This window comes from Trypanosoma melophagium (genome assembly GCF_022059095.1).
Source record: "Trypanosoma melophagium isolate St. Kilda chromosome Unknown ctg6segment0, whole genome shotgun sequence".
Classification (NCBI taxonomy): domain Eukaryota; phylum Euglenozoa; class Kinetoplastea; order Trypanosomatida; family Trypanosomatidae; genus Trypanosoma; species Trypanosoma melophagium.
In genome coordinates this window covers 101889-122685 of record NW_027125189.1, presented here as the reverse complement: position 1 = coordinate 122685, position 20797 = coordinate 101889, and the positions used below count along the sequence as shown (strand labels likewise).

At 38.0% G+C, this 20797-nt stretch overlaps 8 protein-coding genes across 8 annotated transcripts; all 8 read right to left on the bottom strand.

The window, feature by feature from the left end:
* Positions 1–352: 352 nt before the first annotated feature.
* On the bottom strand, positions 353–973 carry LSM04_002056 (Maf-like protein; the record flags this gene model as incomplete). Its single annotated transcript, XM_067332221.1, has 1 exon — positions 353–973. The coding sequence occupies one exon, from the start codon at positions 971–973 to the stop codon at positions 353–355; it is 621 nt and encodes a 206-aa protein (XP_067186788.1).
* A 473-nt stretch (positions 974–1446) lies between these two features.
* LSM04_000451 (Protein kinase domain) lies at positions 1447–3702 on the bottom strand (the record flags this gene model as incomplete). Its single annotated transcript, XM_067332220.1, has 1 exon — positions 1447–3702. The coding sequence occupies one exon, from the start codon at positions 3700–3702 to the stop codon at positions 1447–1449; it is 2256 nt and encodes a 751-aa protein (XP_067186717.1).
* A 478-nt stretch (positions 3703–4180) lies between these two features.
* Positions 4181–5209, bottom strand: LSM04_000799 (Atypical dual-specificity phosphatase Siw14-like; the record flags this gene model as incomplete). Its single annotated transcript, XM_067332219.1, has 1 exon — positions 4181–5209. The coding sequence occupies one exon, from the start codon at positions 5207–5209 to the stop codon at positions 4181–4183; it is 1029 nt and encodes a 342-aa protein (XP_067186729.1).
* Positions 5210–5862: 653 nt separating this feature from the next.
* Positions 5863–7482, bottom strand: LSM04_007215 (Chaperonin Cpn60/TCP-1 family; the record flags this gene model as incomplete). Its single annotated transcript, XM_067332218.1, has 1 exon — positions 5863–7482. One exon carries the CDS (start codon positions 7480–7482, stop codon positions 5863–5865), a length of 1620 nt encoding a protein of 539 aa, XP_067187007.1.
* A 418-nt stretch (positions 7483–7900) lies between these two features.
* LSM04_007662 (WD40 repeat) lies at positions 7901–10957 on the bottom strand (the record flags this gene model as incomplete). Its single annotated transcript, XM_067332217.1, has 1 exon — positions 7901–10957. One exon carries the CDS (start codon positions 10955–10957, stop codon positions 7901–7903), a length of 3057 nt encoding a protein of 1018 aa, XP_067187030.1.
* A 407-nt stretch (positions 10958–11364) lies between these two features.
* LSM04_000925 (Steadiness box (SB) domain) lies at positions 11365–12759 on the bottom strand (the record flags this gene model as incomplete). The annotated part of the gene is made up of 1 exon (XM_067332216.1): positions 11365–12759. The coding sequence occupies one exon, from the start codon at positions 12757–12759 to the stop codon at positions 11365–11367; it is 1395 nt and encodes a 464-aa protein (XP_067186737.1).
* A 351-nt stretch (positions 12760–13110) lies between these two features.
* On the bottom strand, positions 13111–14418 carry LSM04_000682 (Steadiness box (SB) domain; the record flags this gene model as incomplete). Its single annotated transcript, XM_067332213.1, has 1 exon — positions 13111–14418. The coding sequence occupies one exon, from the start codon at positions 14416–14418 to the stop codon at positions 13111–13113; it is 1308 nt and encodes a 435-aa protein (XP_067186726.1).
* Positions 14419–18340: 3922 nt separating this feature from the next.
* On the bottom strand, positions 18341–20269 carry LSM04_001558 (uncharacterized protein; the record flags this gene model as incomplete). Its single annotated transcript, XM_067332212.1, has 1 exon — positions 18341–20269. The coding sequence occupies one exon, from the start codon at positions 20267–20269 to the stop codon at positions 18341–18343; it is 1929 nt and encodes a 642-aa protein (XP_067186770.1).
* Between the last annotated feature and the right edge of the window lie 528 nt (positions 20270–20797).

Below are 20797 nucleotides of genomic sequence, written 5' to 3'. Positions count from 1 at the left end.
TGTTTTTCCCTCTCTCTTTTGAATTCTTGATTTGTTGGCGATAAGGTTAGAATATCCAACTTTTTGTACTTCTACTTCTTTTTCCGCACCCCGCGCTAGAAGGAAAACACCAATAGAAACAGAAAACATAATAATAATAATAATAATAATAATAATAATAATAATAATAATAATAATAATAATAATAATACTAATAATATTATCCAAGTAAAAATAACAATACAATACGAGCAAAACACAACGTCCGCCATAACTAAACATTGTAAAAGAATTAAAAAAAAAAGCATAATAATCAAAAGCAGAATAACAAAAAGCAAAGCAACAAAAGCCAAAGAAAAAAAATTAACAGTATCTACTCCACATCCAACAGTAGTCTTGCTACTACAACAGGGTCCATTCCACGAACACCGTCAAGAGTTCCAGAGAAAAGCACAACATATTGACTCAAGTCGGGGTCCTCCACCACAAATCCACCTGCTGAACTCATACTGGCACCGCGTTCAATAACTCGGTCAATTACGTCATTCCCAAAAGAGGAAAAAAAGGTTTCCGTCTCCTGATGTCCCACTGCCGTATTATGTGTGTCAAGTGAATAGACAACGTAGGTCGACACGGTCTTCACACTGCTATTTGAGTATGATGCAAGAAACTCCTTGTTTTGCTCTCGAGAAACCGGTTTTTCCCGAATCTTTCCATCCTTTACCGCCACCTGGTCAAAGGTTAGAACTACTCCATGTTTGGTCTCGAAGGGAGGCACAAACTTTAACTTCTCCATCACAGCTTTCATCTTGGCTCTTGCGATCTGTTCTGTTAACATAATAGGATCATCCGACCGGTAGGCCTTTTCATCAATATCGGGAGGTATCGTTATAAAGTTTGCAAAAGCACCAGAAAAATGTCGGCGCAGCATTTCTTCTCTAAATGAAGAACTCGTACCAATAATCATTGTACGTACATTACCTCCTTGCTCCATCGATATCTTGTATTTGAAAAATACAGAATAATACACCAATACACACAAACTTACTCGGATTATTTAACTGAGTTCATCATAATATATATATATATATACATAAACGAAAAAAATAAGAGAGAGAGAGAGAGGAATTAAAAAAAAAATATATATATATGTATATGTATAACTTAAACAGGTAAAGTTGCAGGTGATTGATGCGAATTTAACAAATTTCTCAGAAACGCTAAAATGATCAGCATCAACTAAGACTACACCGGCGGCAATTTCACCATTCTTCCTTCTTTCTTTCGGAGGTTGCGATATCCCCACCCTTTCACTTTCTTCAAATTCTCTTCAGCAATTTTTGATCACGTTTTTGTTTCTTTTTTTGTTAAGCAATTTTCTTTTTATTCTTATTCTTCACGTATTTTTCCATATATTCTTCTTCCTCTTTGCTTTCCGTTTTTTTCTTCTTTTTCTTCTTGTTGAAGTTAGCTCAAGCGAGGAAACTTTTCAGTATCCTCAAACTGTGGCGCCACATTAAGAAAGCCAGTAAATGTCTTCCAGAGAGACCTGCTCTGATTTTGGTACTTATCATGGGCATTTTTTCCCGTACTCAGTAATATCTGCTTCTGAAGAAGTTCACGCTGTTGCCGTCGCTGGAATGTTTCGGACTCACTTTTTAGACGTTCCATGAATGTTTTGAGTTTTCCACGGGGAACTCTGGAATACCTCAAAATGAATGGGTGTTGAAGTAATTTGTGAACTGGCCAACGCTGAGCAGGGTCTCTCACAAGACAGCGTACAATAAAGTCATGTAAAGCAGCTGACCAGGAAAGGGGTTTTACCATTCGTGATAGTTTTAAATTATTCACATAGTTCCAGTAATCTGATTTAAATAAATAACATGGATTAACACCATTACTCAACTCAAGAAGCATGATACCTAATGACCAAACATCAGAAGCAGCAGTAAACTCCACTACTGGTAAATCATCTTCCATTTTTGTAAAATCTAGTTCATTCGTTAATCGTTCAGGTGCTTTATATAATTTAGAACCTAAATCAACACCGGTTCTACGAACCTTACGGGTTACTGAATCCATTTGACATCCACATCCAAAATCTGCAAGTTTAAAACACATTTTATCAAAATCAAGAAGTACATTGGCAGGTTTTAAATCACAATGTACAATAGAGTAATTTTCATGCAATTCCCTAAGTCCTTTAAGCACATCAGCTGCTAACATAGATAAAATAATTTCAGGAACAGGGGTTTGTCTATCAATATTGGTTTCCCAGTCTTCAGGAGTATTATAAGAACTTCTACCTGTTAAATGCATACAAGAAGCAGATTGTTGTTTCAATAATTTTTCTGTTTGATTCTGAACTTGAGCAGATCCTGCAAGATGTTTACGAAAAGTAGACTGAGTCATTTTCATCATTTCATTTGCTGGAAATCTTGACACCATACGTTGTGCATCTTCTACACTAAAACTCATTAATTCCATAAGTATATGAAGTTGTTGTCTTTCATTATCAAGTGTAGGAGCTGCATTAAACATTTGCATTAAATGTTCCGGTGATGGACGAGTTCGTTGAAGACGAATCATATTAAGTTCTTTAACAAGACCTCGTTTTCTACCTTGTCGCTCTGTAGGATCAGTAGTTTGAATAAGTTCCCTAACATCAATACACTTTAATGCATATAATTTATCATCCAACATAACGCGATGAACTGTCCCTTGAGAACCTCTACCAATAAAACACAACGTCACAACTGCGTCCAAGTCAAGAGACCTATTTGTTCGTCCTACATCACCAGCAGAAAATACTCTACTTGGCATCTTTCCAAAACTACAAAAAGACTTGCTACCATTACTTTTTTCAATAGGATATGATACCATAGGCACCGTAACCGCAGAAACTGGAGAGGAAGGTGGTGTATTTTCCATTATTGGTTTTACCACTAACTTTGGTGACATCAAGGACTTAAATAGATTCCCCAAATTACCTTCAGAGATGATATCAATAGGCACAAATCCTTTAACACTAACCATTGAACCATTACTTAAAATATCTTTTATTAAAGTACTTGATGGTACTTTTTTCCCCTTAGAGAAAAGCTCCACATATTCCTTGGGTAGATTCATCTTTTGATTCGCTGTCATATTCACTATTTCTTTTCCTCCTCTTCCTCCTGTTTTTCGTATTTGCTCCACCCCTACATTTATGCCTCTTACAGTTGTCGAGGTCAAAATAGACGCACTCGTACACCGTTTATGATTCACCAGCGCCGACTCCCCCACAACACCGGGTGTGGATGAGACACACATGTCATTCCCCTCATCCTCAATTCCACGAATAGCCGCCTCTACGGAGTCCACAGTCGCCACCGATCGCGTTAACTGTTGCGGCTTCCTTACTGTTTTAGGCCCCATCACATTTTGGCGTACATCCCCTGGACAATGTGGGACATTTTCCTCTTTGTGGGCCACTGCCTTTCCCTCTGTAAACATCGATACACCATTCATTAACACGAAAAGATTGGTGTTGTTGACGTGAAAGAAACGGGCGGGAAAGAGGGGTTCATCTGTTGTCACGATAGGCGATGTACTCGTATCATCTACATTAATGAGAAGTTCATTCTTCTGCTGTAGTTGCAGTTGTAACTCATCTGAGATGTCCGGAGGGGGCAGAGCAATAGAAAAACCCGCAGGTGCCGCTCGTGATCGTCGCACACGCATTCGTCCACCGCTAACTGTAGACTTCCCCCTCCACCTACACTTCCCAAACTCCTTGTTCTTCTCTTAAATCTCTAGGAAAGATGCAAGGAAGGCGGAAAGTCCTATCATGCACACACTGAAAAGAGGAAAAAAAGAAGAAAAAAACAAAAGTAATAATAATAATAATAATAATAATAATAATCACAACAAACGAAATCATTAGTAATAACAAAAATAGTCAAAGACGAAGAAGAAAAACAAGCAACAGAAAAATATAATTGGAGTAAACTTAGCAAATAAACTTCGCCCTCATGGAATTTAATACAAAATATTAAACTCAATTGAAAACAGCAAAGAGTATCTTATGAAATACACAATGGTAGCCAAAATAGAAATTACAGTAGGTTCCTTTTTTTTTGTATCTCTGATTAACCCTTAAATTGCTCTTGATGACTTCATACATATGTCTACAAGCTTAAACTGTTCGTATCCACCTAGTCTAATCATCATCCTCCTCTACAACAGACTCTTTTGTGAAAGTAGAACGTTCATCAAGGGATGGAGGATTTAATACGCCAAAATACCGTTCATGTGGTATTGGTAAAGGATCCTGGGGTTTTCGCCGTTTTGACCTTGCTGCTATAATAGCTTTTGCACGAGCCTCGCATCGTTCCAACGCCTTAGTGTACCAAGAAGCGAATAAAACAGCCACATGTGAAAGGGTCGATACACCGTCACTTTTACATCCCTTTGATGAAATGGATAAGGGTTTATCTCCTCTTGATGATGATGAACCAAGGTTCGTACCATGTGATATAATATCTTCGTTTTCAGAATCCGAATCAGTTACTGCATTATAAGAAGAATATCCTTTTCGCCTATGGTGATGATGATGATGATGATCATGTTGACGTTCTCGCATTAAAAGTTCATGTTTTCTTCTAGCAATATCTGATTCCATAACAGGTTGTTCATTTAGATCCCAATGTTCAATAAAGCTCATAATACTTGGTCGAACACTACGGGAGATATTTACAAACATTTCACATTCAGCTAAGGCTGCAGCAATTGTCCAGCCTTGATATCGCCGCATACATCCTACTACTACGCTTGTCTGAAGTTCACCCGTAGGACAAGTAAATAAAACGGGTTGAAAGTCTCTCTGTAAAGCAAAATCAAGTGCATGTTGAACATCTGATACACAAAAATCATCCTTTGCCCATGAATACTCGTTCATCCATCCAGTTAAATCTGCCGTACATACAACACGAATAGGAGCTACTGTATGTCCCTCATCTTTCTTACCACGAAGTCCATCTGCAATAGGCACGGCATCTGTGCTTGCGAGGGCACGTGTAACAGCTGCTGGTAATAGTTCAATAGATAATAGTACAACTGTTTTAATGCCAATGTGTTTTAAATAGGGTACACTAACCAGTGTTGGGTAAGCACTACGGTATACGCCAGTTTCAACCATGGCGAAGTTTGGTGGAGGTGTCCATGTCTGGTGGACCGCACGTTGATACATGCAACTATAGCTAACACTTTTCTAATTACGGTAAAAACAAGGAATGTATACCGAACACAAACCCCCTTTCTTGGACACCACCTTACTAATGTTAAACAACCAAAGTAAATAAAAAGAAAAAATATAAAATAATAATAATAATAAAGAAGAAAGGAAAAAAAAAAAAACAATAGTTTCAAGATAGAAATATAACCAGTAGAAAACCAAGCATGATAATATTAATAGTTATTCCTACGATGTTATTTGTTTTGTTTTCTCAGTCAACTTTATGAGTTTACGCACCTTTCTTCTTCAGCCTCATATTCTGCATTATTCTCTTCGATGTTCTCTTCATAGTTAATAAATAATAAAGAGAATTCTCACTTATTAATTGAGAGATTCTTTTTCTTTCTATCTTTTTCTTCCTTTTCTTTTAAATAAAATCAATAAACGAATCAAAAAGGGGTTGGGGAGAGAGCCTTCCCAAAAGGATATTGTGGAATGCGATTACCAATATAGATTAATCCCATATTATCATCTCCTTTGTACCCCTTTTCTTCTTCATCATCGTCGTATTTCCCTTCATTTTTATTTTTTTCCTTCTTTCTCCTTCAGTTCATTCTTCCTTTTTTTTATGTATGCGTACGTGTACGTGTCTGTGTACACACGCCGTACTACTGTTCCTCCTCGTCTGGGTGTGTGACAATAACATCATCAACCTTTAGGATCATCTTCACCACTTGCGTGGCAAGACGCAGTTGTGAGCACTTACCCTGAAGAGTTTCAAACACCTGCTGTTCCTTCATATCAATTGTACCACAGTCCATACAGTCCACTCCAGCAAATGGGTTCTTCCCATCAACCTGAGCAAGGCGAGCCATTGAAAGAGATTTAATAGGATCAAGACCGCTATTCATCGCTAAGTTGATGGGAATAGACTCTAGCGCATCCGCAAAGCTGCGAATAGCATATTGCTCCACAGTAGATACACTGTCTGCGTAGTTAAGAACAGCAGTAGAAGCAGCGATTTCTGCTGATCCACCACCGTAAACGACTCGATTATCACGAATCAGATTACGAACCATACAAAGTGCATCATGAAGGGAACGTTTTGCTTCTTCAATCATCATTTTGTTACCACCACGAATGAAAATTGTAACGGCCTTGCTTTGGGGACATTCTTCAATAAAAATCATACGATCCTTAGTAGTACCAAAACCAACCTCACGCACAGTACCACATGTTCCAAGTTTTGCTGGACTGATATCTTCAAAACGAGGAATAATACGTCCCCCGGTAGCAATAGCAATCATCTCTAGTTCTACACCACCAACCCAGCGAACTGCAGGAAGGTCATTGCGGAACAAAAGATAATTTGCCTCATCATCAAAACCCCATTGGCAAATAACAAGTTCAGCTCCTGCATCCTTGCATAACTTTACTTGTTTACGGAAGTATTCTTGCTCCTGTGAGTGAATTTCCATCATGTGTTCTGCACTGGAAATGTGCACTGTATGTTTGGTTTTAGGTTTTGGTGGCTCAAATGGGCATGTCAAAATAGCAATCTTTGGATTTTTCAGTTCCTTTGGCATTTGTGGGTGAGAAAAGTCCTTGTCAATGACGATACCATTGACTAAGCATGTATCCTCCAAACATCCACCCACTTTGCCCTCCACTTTAATTAAATCGAGGTTCACATCTCGGCGATCCATATCAGCCACGGAAAGAACCGCATCAACACAAATCTTTGCGAGGCGATCACGATCACGATTCACAACTTTTGAGTTTAGTGTGGAGCGGGCAGTGCGAAGAAGATATTGGAACTCTTCATGGCTGACAGGAACCTTCTCTGCAATTTCCTCAAGACGCTTACAGGCAACTTCGCAGGCCTTCTCAAACCCTTCAGAGATGCGAGAGCTGTGAATACCCTTATCAAGCAGAGCAGAAGCTTGCTCTAACAGAGCACCGGCAAAACAAACAACACCTGTTGTGCCATCACCAATTTCTGAATCCTGTGATTTGCTGAGCTCCACCATGAGCTGACCAATCTCATTATCAATATCCATGAGATCAACAATAGTGGCACCATCATTGGTAACAACAACATCGTTGTCTTGTGTCACGAGGATCTTGTCCATCCCACGCGGTCCTAGGCTAGTCTTCAGAACATTTGAAACACTCATGGCCGCGAGTATGTTTGCTTTCTGAGCCTCAATTCCAGTTATACGTTCCTTTTGTGACTGTTCCTTCACTAGCAGGAAGGGACGGCCATACTCGTCAAACGCCAAAGACATGATTCTTCTTTATGTAGCAAAAACTAGTAGTGAGTAACTAATTAGAAAACCAAAAAAAGACAACAAAATAATGAAAAAAAAAAATAGAAATGAAATGAAAAAGTATTAAGAAAATAACAACAAGAAACTAAGGAAGAAGGATGGTGAAACAAAAGCAAAAGACAAAAAAGTAAAGAAACAAAGATAACACAAAATACACTACACAATCAACAAACGGCGTTTACATCCCCCACCACTAAAACTGAAGGAAGAAAGAAAGAAAAAAAAAGCGAACATGACCGTAGCATACAGCCAAACACATAATGCACTCACACTTCATACGACCCTCCCCCCAATAAAAGAGGAAGTGTGATTCTATGAAATATCTATTTTATGGTGAAATCCCTAAGATTTTTCATTCTTTTGGGAGACAAATACCTCATATTTCATCTGCCACATATATTGCTGTAGGGTCACAAGGTATACCTTCACTTTTTTCTGTGTTTCCATGACGATGTCGGCCAACAAGAGATTTCCACATGGAAACAATCTGATCCATGCGGCTGGTTCTATCTCCAGAGATCGCCTCACGTGAAGGAACCCCAGCTCTACTTGGTTGCAATATCTTATCACCATATAAACGAAAAGAGGGCCTTGGATCCACTGAGCCACTTCTACTTGATCGTCGTGCCGTTAACTCACCACCAAAGCGAGCACGGAAATAGTCTGCGGCCCTGTTATCACCACGAAGAATAACACTTTCTTCTGTTCGTGGTGTCCCTACAAGTGCAACCATCGTAAACCGTGGATGGGCTTCACTAATGGGATTCCCAATACTCAACTTTTTACCAAGGAGAACGCACAGCTGTTGTGCGCCTGACCAAGCGAGATAATCAACAGAAAAATTCACTTGTGTTTTGGTATAGCCGTTCCTAGGTGTACACAGTGTCCCTGTATTACACTCCCAACTAAGAAGTTTACCATCTCCAGTTCCCGAAACAATGGCTTCACCATCTGGTAAAAGCGTTAATGCTGGAACATAGGGACGTTGGTGAAGAGTAATTTCTTGCATAATACGACAATTAGAAGCATCAAATAAATAGCAAACAGGTAATTTAGCACAAATTGCTAATGCACGATTTCCACAAACTTCTATACGTGTAGCTCCTGGACAATTAAATCGATGTCTCAAAGACATTTGCCAAACACGTTTACCATCCTTTATTTTTGCATACATTGCACGCCAAATCACCACATTTCCCAACGCATCTACAGACCAAATACGATTAAGGTCAGAAGCACAAAGAGAACAAAAAATAGCTCTATCATTTTCTGAAGCTATGTGAACAAGTTCACAAAGATCAGAATCTGTGTCAAAAGATAACTTTGGAGCCATCTTTTTCATAGAAGAGTCCAAAATATTTTCACGTGAGCCTTTAGAATTTCGTGAGAAATCACTACGTGAACCTGATTCTACAAACGCCTCATCAGAATCATTATGATATCGCCAAACAAATAATCTTGTATCGTAACCACAAGTAATAATATGATCCTGGTAAAAAATACCATCATAAACAGGAAAATCATGAGGTAATGTACATAGAGAAGGAGATTTTTCAACATCAGAACCTCCTGGAAAGGTAAAAAAAGATTCAAGTCGCCATATTTTCGCAGTTTTATCAGAAGAGCAAGACAAAAGAATTTGACTATCTTTACTAAAAGTAATATGGTGAATATGTCCAATATGACCACGAAGAACATCTACAATAGGTATTTCAGGGGTCAATGTACTACGTAATTGTATTACATACTCAAATCCACTTGATAAACCAAATGCTATAGTGAATCCATCTGTAGAAAAAGCCACAGAAGTAACTGATCCTTTAACTTGTATTTGTTGTAATACAGTTGTTGGTGGTACAACACGTTCAGAATCATCACGAATATATGATTTTGAAAGGGCACCAATATTAACTAAACAGTTTGAAATACTTTTTGCACGATGTATATTAGAAGTTTGAAGTGACATACTCATAGAACACCTAGGTCTCATATTATCAATAACAGACATCTGATTTAATAAATGTTCTTCATATGGTAAAACTGTTGCACTCCTAGGTAAGTACATTCTATCATTTATCTTTTTTAAAGCGATAAGCATACCTGCTGAGTAAGGAACTTTTCGATTACGTGGATTTTTGTATATGTAAAAAAGTTCTGGTGGTGTACAAGATTTACGATTGACCTTTTCAGTTGTATCTGATTTATTAGCTTCAGAAACAGGTGCTACTGGGGCAAAAGATAAATCTCTCATTGTTTCCTGAACCGCTGACGAAAAGAAACAAGAAGGAAGTAATTGAAGAAATTTCGTAACACATGAGGCACGTTGCGGAAATGGAAACATTTGAACGTCTATAGTTTCTTTTAAATTTAATCGACCATACTTATCGTGTAATTTCAAGAAACCCCAGCAAACTGGATAGAGACCATCACGACGTAATAGAAGTCCATGAATGGTTTCTGAACCAGCTTCAAGTACTTCTAATAATAGTATTGGATTTAATGAATTATCAAAAACAGATGCATCTACTCGAAAAGTTAGTTCAGCTCCCCACCAAGGGGCCCTAGTATGACGTTGTCGAAGATCAACAGGATGTGTTAATGCAAACGATGCTCTTTCATCTAAGTCCTGAACAAGAGTTTCACCAGTTTCACCATTTACAAACCACACTCGTACAAATGGATAAACAACTGAAGGATCTGCATGAAGTGGACTCATTCCAAGGATTGTGATAGAAAGCCATGTCGCTTCAATGCTGGAATCGCCCCTAACAAATGGACCACTACTTTGCACTTCCTCTGTCAAAGGCAGATGTGAAACTGATTGTCGACGTCGAAAAGTACTACCACTTTGTCCCTTCCACACGGTACTCATTGAACCAAGAGGAGTAAAGAAGCTTAAAGACATTTTTTGAAAACGTGTTGGAGTATTCATCAATTGAGCATGCATATCAGTATCACTTAGCGTCAGTGTATCACCGCCATCTTGTTTTAACCCTGATTTTTGTTTGGATCTTGAATTTTTATCGAGAACCAAGATTTCATTTGTCTTCTGTCGCAGTGGGGTATGCAGTGATGGGAGGAATAGATCTGTCTTATCCGGCAGTGCTGTCTCATTATCTCCTTCCTGTAATGTAGAGGTACTATCACCTGCAACGACAGTAGCATCAATAGGAATCAAACGTGGACCTTCCTTTGCGGTTACATCCGTTGGACTTGATACCAATGTAGTCTTCTCTCCATTATCTTGTGATACGGGGGGTGTTACATTCAGTGTGGGAGCAGAGGAAATGAGGGCTGGAATGTAGGAGTGTGTGGTGTCTGGACTAAACACTCGCGTGTCGTTGACCGGCAAAGGCGGTCGAGGCAGCGACATCCGGCGTACCTGCTCCAGCGCATCCTCCGGTAAATCTGCGGAAAGGCTTTCACGCCGCATCCACAGACTTTTATAGCATATATATATTATGTATATGTATATGAGTATATACACAAAAAGAAATACACAAACAAAACGGGGAAGATTAGAGAGAGAAGGATAAACAACGAAAGGAATTAATCTAGCAACTCAGAAAAAATATACGTATATATATATTACACGTGTGCCGCAAAAGAGAAAAAAAATAAAGGAATAACACAATATCCCTTAGTTTTGCAATATCCAGCGAAATCATCCAATAAAAAAAATCAAAACAGAACAAAAAAGATTCTATAAATAGTAAATAGACAACTTGTTAGAGAGAAACTACTAACGCAAATAAGAAGTTCAAAAAGGCAAAAAAAAAAAAACAGCGATTTATAAGTATGGGAAGAGATTTTCAAAAAGAAATCTGTGAAGAAAGGTAACTATGAAAGCATTGCCTTCAGCTGCACACGAGCTTCTTCTAAACTTCCATTAGCAAGATTCAATACTGCCTTAATCATCTCTGTACCAACCTCTGGAAACTCTCTCAACAAAACCCCCTCATTCTCTAACTTTTTCGGCACTTTAATAGGCTCACCAGTACGTCGATGAGTCGCATTGACACGAGGTGGACTTTGTGGTAAACGACGTCCCGATCCTGATGAACTACGATTAACAGCCTCTGTAACTCGACCAAAAAGAAATCGTGCCTCAAATTGTTCCCTGCCAACATCTGATACCCGTCGCACGTACTCCTCACATGACAACTGTCCAGCCTTTAGTGCTCTTTCAAGAAGTTCAAGCGAGTCATCGGAGGCATGAATCTCTCCCAAGAGTTCAAGAGCACGGGCCTGTAGATCATCAGCAGGCACAATACACATAGAATGAAACTCCAGGGAATCCGTATTGAGAGCCATTGACTGTGTCTTACACACCAACCTCTCAGAAAGGTTACACATTTGATATAGATTATTTTTAACTAACCGAAGTTCATCAGTTTCATTTACCATACATTCTCGTTTTCTGTAAAGATAAAAAAACAGAGGAAAGCTTTCTTCCCTTAAATTAAGGTAGGTATTTGTATGACCTAGTTGCCACTTGAAAATGGCTTCAGCCGCTTCATTCAGTAAACACGTCCGAGACTTCTGCATGTCAACTTGTGAGAGAGCTCTTTTTCCATTTAGTGCAGGTAATGTAGTCTCCATGAAACGGACTGGTGATTTATCGAATGATCTCAGTGTAGTAGAAGAAGTCATAATGCCTTCTTGTTCAAAGTGTTTTTGATTATCCCTATTATTAGAGCATAAACTAACTTCCCCAGTAAAAAAGTTTATATCTTCTTCTATCGCTTTATTAACTGCTTCCAAAATTTTGATGATAGGATACGGAGGCTCTAGATTATTCAGTAAGGTTAAATACTGAAGGGGTACAATGAAACCATTTAAAAAAGCACTATTCTTTATTTTTTCGTTGAGATCACGTGGTCGTACACGACATCTTGGTACTGAGACTGGGAATCCATGTGGAATAAGAATACCAACATCCACCAAGCAACTAGTAAGGCTTCCTTTTGGAAATGTACGTATAAGAAAGCATAGGGAAATTGCACTCCCTCCATCCTTTTGTATAATATTTATACGAGCAGGATACTTCGTACAGTGTGGTAAAAAATCCATAAGATAACCCGCTACAGCCCCAGCTGTGATATAGTTTTCATAAACATCAACCAGATTAGAAGGATTAGACCAGTATTTAAGTGACTTACTAAAATCCCGCGTTCTTGAATCTACGTTTGTTGGCTTTGTCATACAAACCGATAGACTCCTTGAAACCTCCATTCTAATGACTCCTTCTATATATGTATATATGCAGTGTCTATGTGTATTTAGCTGTATTTCTAGATACTACCATAAAAAATTAATATAAACAGTAGCCAAACCCTGGCTTGAAGCTCAAATATGTGTATACGTTTAGGCGTTATGCAAAAAAAGAAAAAGAATAATAATAATAAATACTCCATCATACACGACACATAAAGAAGTATGAGGGAGTGTCCTCCATAGCAAGGAAAATACATTTCAGTTGTTTAGCAACATAGCTATTTCAAAAAAAAAAAAAAAGAGTGAAAACAAAGATAATCATACACGAATATATATAACCAAAAAAAAAAAAAAAAAAACAGCCTACTACTATGAAAGCATTGCCTTCAGCTGCACACGAGCTTCTTCTAAACTTCCATTAGCAAGATTCAATACTGCCTTAATCATCTCTGTACCAACCTCTGGAAACTCTCTCAACAAAACCCCCTCATTCTCTAACTTTTTCGGCACTTTAATAGGCTCACCAGTACGTCGATGAGTCGCATTGACACGAGGTGGACTTTGTGGTAAACGACGTCCCGATCCTGATGAACTACGATTAACAGCCTCTGTAACTCGACCAAAAAGAAATCGTGCCTCAAATTGTTCCCTGCCAACATCTGATACCCGTCGCACGTACTCCTCACATGACAACTGTCCAGCCTTTAGTGCTCTTTCAAGAAGTTCAAGCGAGTCATCGGAGGCATGAATCTCTCCCAAGAGTTCAAGAGCACGGGCCTGTAGATCATCAGCAGGCACAATACACATAGAATGCACCTCTATCTTGTCCGGGAGTTGCTCCAATGTTGTTGTAATCTTTTCTACCTTCCCTAATTCTGGGGAAAAACGCAGGAGATCTGCTTTGCGCTGTTCCAGCAATGTACGTGCCTCTCGCATGGCCCCTCCACACCTGTACAGGCGTCTTAAATGACGAAGTGATTCCTCTCTGGTGTCCAAGTACCCATCCGCTTTGGAGAGCATATGTAGCATGAGCGCCTCTGCGGCGCGTTGAATCGTCCTTCGCCGCTCCTCCTCTGTCATGGTTGTGGCGACGGCGTTATTTATATTTTTATTTCGCCCCTGCGTCGATGTGGCGGGTCTCGGCGGTGTTAGTTTGCCCGCCGGCAGGAGTGGGAACTCCAACTCGAACTGCTCCGTGAGGGCGAGGAGAACCTCCAGCAGAGAGTACGGCGGCGTGGCGCCCTTCAAAAGTGAAAGTTCCGGCAGCTGCACGGCCCCGTTGGCGGCCACCACCCGCGACGGCTGCCGCACCCGCCACTGTTGATAAGCGCCGCCGGGCACAACACTGCAGAAGGGTGGAATGGTTGGAAATACGGCGGGAAACACAACGGCAACAGTGAGGGGCTGCGGCCCACCACTACTATTACTATTACTAGTATTACCAGTATTATTAGTATTAGTACTGTTTTTTGCAGGGGGAGTGACGAAGAGGGGGCAGTCGAGGGTGAGAAGCATTTGGGCATCGTGTTTGCAGAAAGAGGCGGTAATAGTACCAAAATTGCTTAAATAGACCATAAAATCCTCGAGGTATTTACTTATAGCGGTGGCAACAGCAGGGGCGTAGTGTTTACGCAGGACCTCCACATCCATATACTTTTTCAATGCCTCCCCAGTCATTGCGTTGTAATGATTCCGTTACCTTGTTTTGTATTTCTTTTTCCTGTTTTTTCTTTTTTCGTGTTTTTTTTTTTTTTATCGCTCTTGTTTTATATTGAAGTATGTGTATCACGGTCAGAACAAAAAGAGAATAAAGTACTTTTCTCTTCTCGCTTTTCTACTTCTCTCTCTTACTTGTTCTCTCCAACCCCAAACTAGAAGAAAATCAAAAAAAAAAAACAAGAGAAACCAAAACGCATAGGAATAGACTAGTAATTAGAGTTCATAAGAGAGATACATAGATTTATGGATGTATGGATATATATATATATATATTATTGAAGTGTGTACCATTTATATACTTAAATAAGTGCGTAAACAAAAAAAAAAATTGATTGCATAATAAGCCAACCAAAAAAAAAGTAATAAGAAAGTAAAGAATGACCAAAGTCCCCAGAACGAAAAATAAAGATGTTCTCCAGTCCTCAAAAAAAAAAAAAAAACAATCAGACTAGGGTAAACGTACACATACAAAAAAAATTAGAGAGGACACAGAATAAATTCACCCTATCTTCACTTTTTATTCTTTGTAATATAAATAAATAAATTGTCACTGGCAAACGCACCTTCCTTCCTTTTTTTATCTTTTAGTTTAAAAAATGTCATTTTAGCTATCTTTATATAGTCATAACTCCAGGTATTTTCTTATATATATTTTTTTCTTTCTTTTCACTTCTCCTTTCTTTTCTTCCAAAAATAAAAAAAAAATCAATTTTGACTCCATTGCAATACGTTTTTTTTTTCTGTTTTTATGTACCACTCGTTTCTTATCTTATACACAGATACATATATACCATGGGATAATAAAATGGAAAACGAATCAATAAAGATAGTATAACAACACCGGATATATATATATATTCTTATATCATCTGTACTTATTTTGTTTTTGTTTTTCTGTGTACTAAGATCGAGAGTGTTTAATTTCATTTTCCTTTCATTCCGCCAAAACATCAATGAGAAAAGAATAATAAAAATAAAAATAAAAAACCCCAATATCACTCAAGGTCATAATACCTTCATCATACATAATGATATTATGCTCTATTCAACTCTGTTTGTTTCCCTCTTACAATCACCTTATTACTACTTTCACTCCTTACCATCACTCGTAATATAATTATTTAACTACGATCATAATTCACTTTCTCATTGTAACGCTTGTTGCTGCTTCTTCTCTACTATGCAGCACACGATCGATACAAAAAAAAAATTAAGAAAGAAACGAATATAACGGCGACACACTCGTCACGTGTTTCATTCATCGATGACTACTGCAGAGAGAAACAGTTCATCACAGACGAGCGGATGGAAATAGAAACAAGGAAGAAAAACAAGAGTTGGAAATGAGTAAATGGTGACGTATAAGGAGATAATAAACAATATAATTAGAAGTAAAAAAAAAAAAATCACATCATTCAGCGGTATTTCCCAATTCACACGTACAAGTAGTGAAAAGAATATATAGAATCATAACACCTCACCTATTCGTTATTACGATTTTTTTATTCTTTCTTATTTTTTGTTTCCTTTCATTTCTTCTATTTTCTTGCTTACCACCACGTATATTCTATATATATATATATATATATATATATATATCAAGACGTGTATTTGTCCACGTATTCTTCATTTCTTATTGTCATGTACGGCAAAGAAACTTAACAGATGGCGCACGTTATCTCAAAGAAAAAAAGAAGGAAATGAAATTCAATCTACACACATAGAGAGGGAGGGAAAGAGAGGAATGAAACTCAAATGAAAATCAAAAGGTAGAAACGAATAATTTAAAAAGGAAAAGGGATCAAATGGGAAAACGAAGGAATAAATAAAATAATTATGCAAATATTCTTCTTTTTTTTTCCTCCTTTTTCCACCTTTCAAGTCGCATCTCGTAGAGTAAAAAAAAAAAAAACGTACACATAATTCCCCTCTCTCTCCCTCTCTCTCTTTCTCTCACTCACTCATACATACACTCTCTTCCTCTACATTTATAGAGATATCGGTGTATATTATTTTCTTTCTATTTCATCCACCATATTCAACGTAAAACATGCACAATGAGAATAATAGTATATATATAATTTATATATTATATATACAATAAGTGGGAATTAATAAAGAAAAAAAATTGAGAAGCCAACGAAACAAAGATGAGATAAACGAGAAATAATACAAAAAGATACCTCTCAACACAGAGAAAGACACACAAATGAAAATCAGGAAATAAGAAATACAACTTACCTACAGTCTTCACGTATGCCATTTAAAAAGATTCGAGCCCAAAAGAAGAATAGCAACAAAGAAAAAAAAATCGAAAACAGGAAAAAAAAGTATCTTTTTTCATTTGGTGATTTTGTGAGAATATCGTATTTTTTTTTTAATTGCTATAGCTACTGCAACTGTAACTAGCAGAACAATAAAAATGAATAATCTAAGAAACAACGTAAAGTTATCTTAAAGACAAGACTACACTTTTTTTTTTATTGTTGGATATTTGTAATTTCAAATATGGTTTCTTTTGTTCTTGCTGTTTTCCTCTTTTAATTGGGCCTTTGTATTTGCAGTTGCTGTTATTACCCTCCATTCCAGTTCTTTTTATTACCGGTAACGCAATCCATATATATATATATATATATATATATATATATAATTACATATACTTACATATATGTATGTATATGCGTATACGCATATCTGAGGGAGAAAAGGAAAAAAAAAACAAGAAAATCAAAGAAAAAAATCCAATGAAAGGTTGGAAATAAAAAGAAAAAGGGAGGCAAAAAGTTCAAAAACAGCATAGCGTTCATCTCTTGAGAACGCAAGTAAAAACAAAATAAAAGAAAATCGAGGAAAAGGAAAAAAATCAGAAAAAGATAATTAGTTTTTCTTTTATTATTATTTTTTCTTTTTCATTTTTTTTTCTTGAATTAAGATAAAAACTTCCACCGGATCCACCACATGGTGGCCCCTTCAGATGCCGAGCCCCTCACATCATCACTTCTTTTCTGTTTTCTTCCTCTTTTTTTTACTCCCTTTATTTGATCTTCTCTTCTATTCACAAATTAGTGAGTATGAGTATGAGTTTATTTTGTTTGTATTTTTCTTCTCACGCACAGGGATTTTCCATCATTTTTTTTCTTCCAGTAGTCCAGAAAAATGAAAGGAATACAAAAAAGATAAAAAAGTCAAAAAACAATAATTGTAATGCGAAAGGAAAAAAAAAAAAGAAAAAAGAAAATGGAAAAAAGGCATAAAAATAAAAGTAGAAGGAAAAAAAAAAATGAAATACGAACATCAAAATAACGAAAAATAAAAGAAGAAAGGTGGAACGTCTTGAGAATTAACAACGTCAGAGTTGTGTCTTTTTACTACCTTCAGACAATTTACTCTCATTATTCACACCACCTTATTTTGCTCCTTTTCCGCTGTTGCTTGTCTGTTCGTCTGTTTTTTTTCTCAATTTAAGTCAGTTGTAGCGGAGAGCAACGACAACAACAAAAAAAAAAACAAGATTGCAAAAGCGAAACAAGGGAAGTATGTGTTTAAAAAAACACCACAGATGAGAATTTTAAAAAAACAAGAAAAAAAAAAAAAAGAGGGAGGTGAAAAAAAAGGTTGCCAACACCCTGATAATCTTGTTGTATTTTTTTGTTTATTGTTTTTACCTGGGGGGATTTTTTTTCCGTACTTTTTCTGATTTAGTTTATCCCGGTGGCAGATACTATCTTCTCCTTTTCTCTATTGAAGCCACCAGGGTCCATCCCCCTCCAATCGTAATAAAAAAAAAAACAGAAAAAAAAAGAAAGAAAAAAAGAATCTGCACACAATTGTGTCCATCATTTGTTTCCCCATAGAAAAGTACTCGCTAGTGTTCATCTTACTATCCCTGTTGAAGGGATATTTGTGGCATCAAATGTTGCTGTGGGACTTGCTGTGGCTGGTACGAAGGTAAAGTGTGTACAAAAACTGTTGGATTGCTTCCACCCATTCTCATTCCCATTCCTCCTGCTGCTGTTGTTGTTGTGGGGGGAAATCCATTGAAGTTTGACTGAGGAATAATGCAAGGTGCCATACCTCGTGCGGCATGTTGATTCTCACTCATTCCCATTCCCAAGCGCCAATTACCACAGCGTATGCATATAAGTGTATGATCATTGGGACACACATATGCCGCCTCCAGCGCACCAACAGGAGCCAAACACATGGAGCAAGATGACGCATCGTGTTGCTGAAGAAGAGAGGGCACTGATCCACAGCGACAACGCAGTTCTGGTACAATGGATTGAAATCCCATTCCCATATTATTATTAGTATTATTATTATTATTATTATTATTATTATCATTGGTAATGTTGCTCTTGCTGTTGATCAAAGCACCGTTGCCGCTAACGCTGAAGGAACTAGCACTGAGACCATTACCTGCTCGTGCTGCTGCAGCGGTATTATTGTCTAGTTGACCAGAGAAAATTGGGTGAAACCCGTTTGAAGGAGCAGCCACCATATAAAAATTTACTTGAGGCGCGGAATTCATGACTGAAGGTGATTGTGGTGCGGGAAAAACATTCCCCTGCGGCAAACCGAACATGTTGGAACCAGGTAAAGGATTTACAAATGGTGCACTACCAGCGATACCGGAACCCCCACGAAAAGGTAACGCAGAAGGGTCCTTTGAATTCCATCCAGATAAAAAGAATCCCATGGGCATTGCAGGTGGTTGTACTGAAGAAGAGCTTTCATCGTTGCCTGTCAAAATAACACTATCGGGTCCTCCTCTTCCTGCAGTGTTTTGTTGTTGATTACCACCAACCTTACTCCATTTACTGCTTGACGTGCGGTTTCTAACGTATTGAGGGGTAAGTTCTTCAAGCACCAAAGCAGCTTTAGGAACACCACGTAAACGATCACGCAAAAAGCTGTTGATGTAATCCTTTAAATGTGGAGCCTGTTCACGCTCAACCACCCATACACATGATATATCACAGAGAATACGTTTTGAATACCCAAGGAGTACTGGCAAGGCACTGCTGTTCACCAATACAAAAGCACATGTACGACTCTGATTGTGGCTTTTTACGTCCTGTACATGTATAGGCACGTTGGCGTCAGCACCGATGGCACGTAGAAGAGCTGCGGTATCTTCCTCTGAGTATGTAGACGGCAGCTGTCCCACAAAGACACCAATTGGATTCTCTTTTGCAATAGATGCTGGTACTTGTTTCTTTGTAAGAAAAGCGCGGAAGTCCAGTGGTCTCCCACGTAGTGGGGAACTTGCAATAGATGAGTATACAGTAGCACCGGGACTCTCTGAGTCGCAAGGCGATAATGGCTGTTCCGCCTCACTGGTAGCGAAAAGGGGCAGAAGTGGGTGTTTACCCTTCAGCTGTGAACCAATGAGATCGTGTGAGTGTGGTGTAGGGTGAAAAAGAGGACTGATGCTCTCAACCGACTCGGTGCGACCCGGTATATTTTGGTGATGTTGTTGTTGTTGTTGTTGTCGATTTTCTTGTTGGCCTCCACAGAAATGTAGGAAATTAATATGGGATTCACGATCAAAGACATTTGTACGCAGTGTTTCGTCAAGTGTTCCCAAAGCCTTTGGATCCAACTTTGTAGGTTTAACAGGCAGTACATTAATACACCCTTCCATGTTTTCGTCAGCAACATTATAATCATCATCGTCGTCCAGACCAATGTCTCGAAATGATAAAAATACATCACCAAAATCATCACACTCCTGATTCATGGAATCAATGTTAACCTTCTCACGAAAAAAATTATCGGTATTCATTCCTCCAACTGGGTCGTTCATGACGCACCAATTCTTTTTTTTTCTACTAAAAAAAAAAACGGATAATACACGACAGTTTTTAAATGACACACGGTCGTTACCGCTTAAACAGCTATAGCGCGGATACTAGCAGCAATTGAAAACACAAAGAAAAAAAGCAAACCTGTCTCGAAGAAACAAATAAGCAGAAAAAAAAAGAGACGTAAGAAGAAGTCACTAACTATTACTGGGAAGACTCTTCAAAACAAATGTGATTTCTTTTTTGTCCCTAACCTTTTCTATGTAGCACTTATCTTTGTTCTCACGTCCTCTCTCTCTCTCTGTTTTTTTCTTTTGTAGAGCTAACGATGGAAACTATGCCTTTCAATGGCTACTTCAAAGCAGCTTTTCTTTTTTTTTTCCTTCTTGTGTGTGTGTTGTTTTTTCTCCAAATGTTCAGGTAAAGTATTAGAAGAAAACAAATTAAGTGTATAAGAAAAACGAAAATAAGAAGCAAATAGAAGGAAATACAGTGCAGGGATGTAATATAATAATACCACTTATCATAAC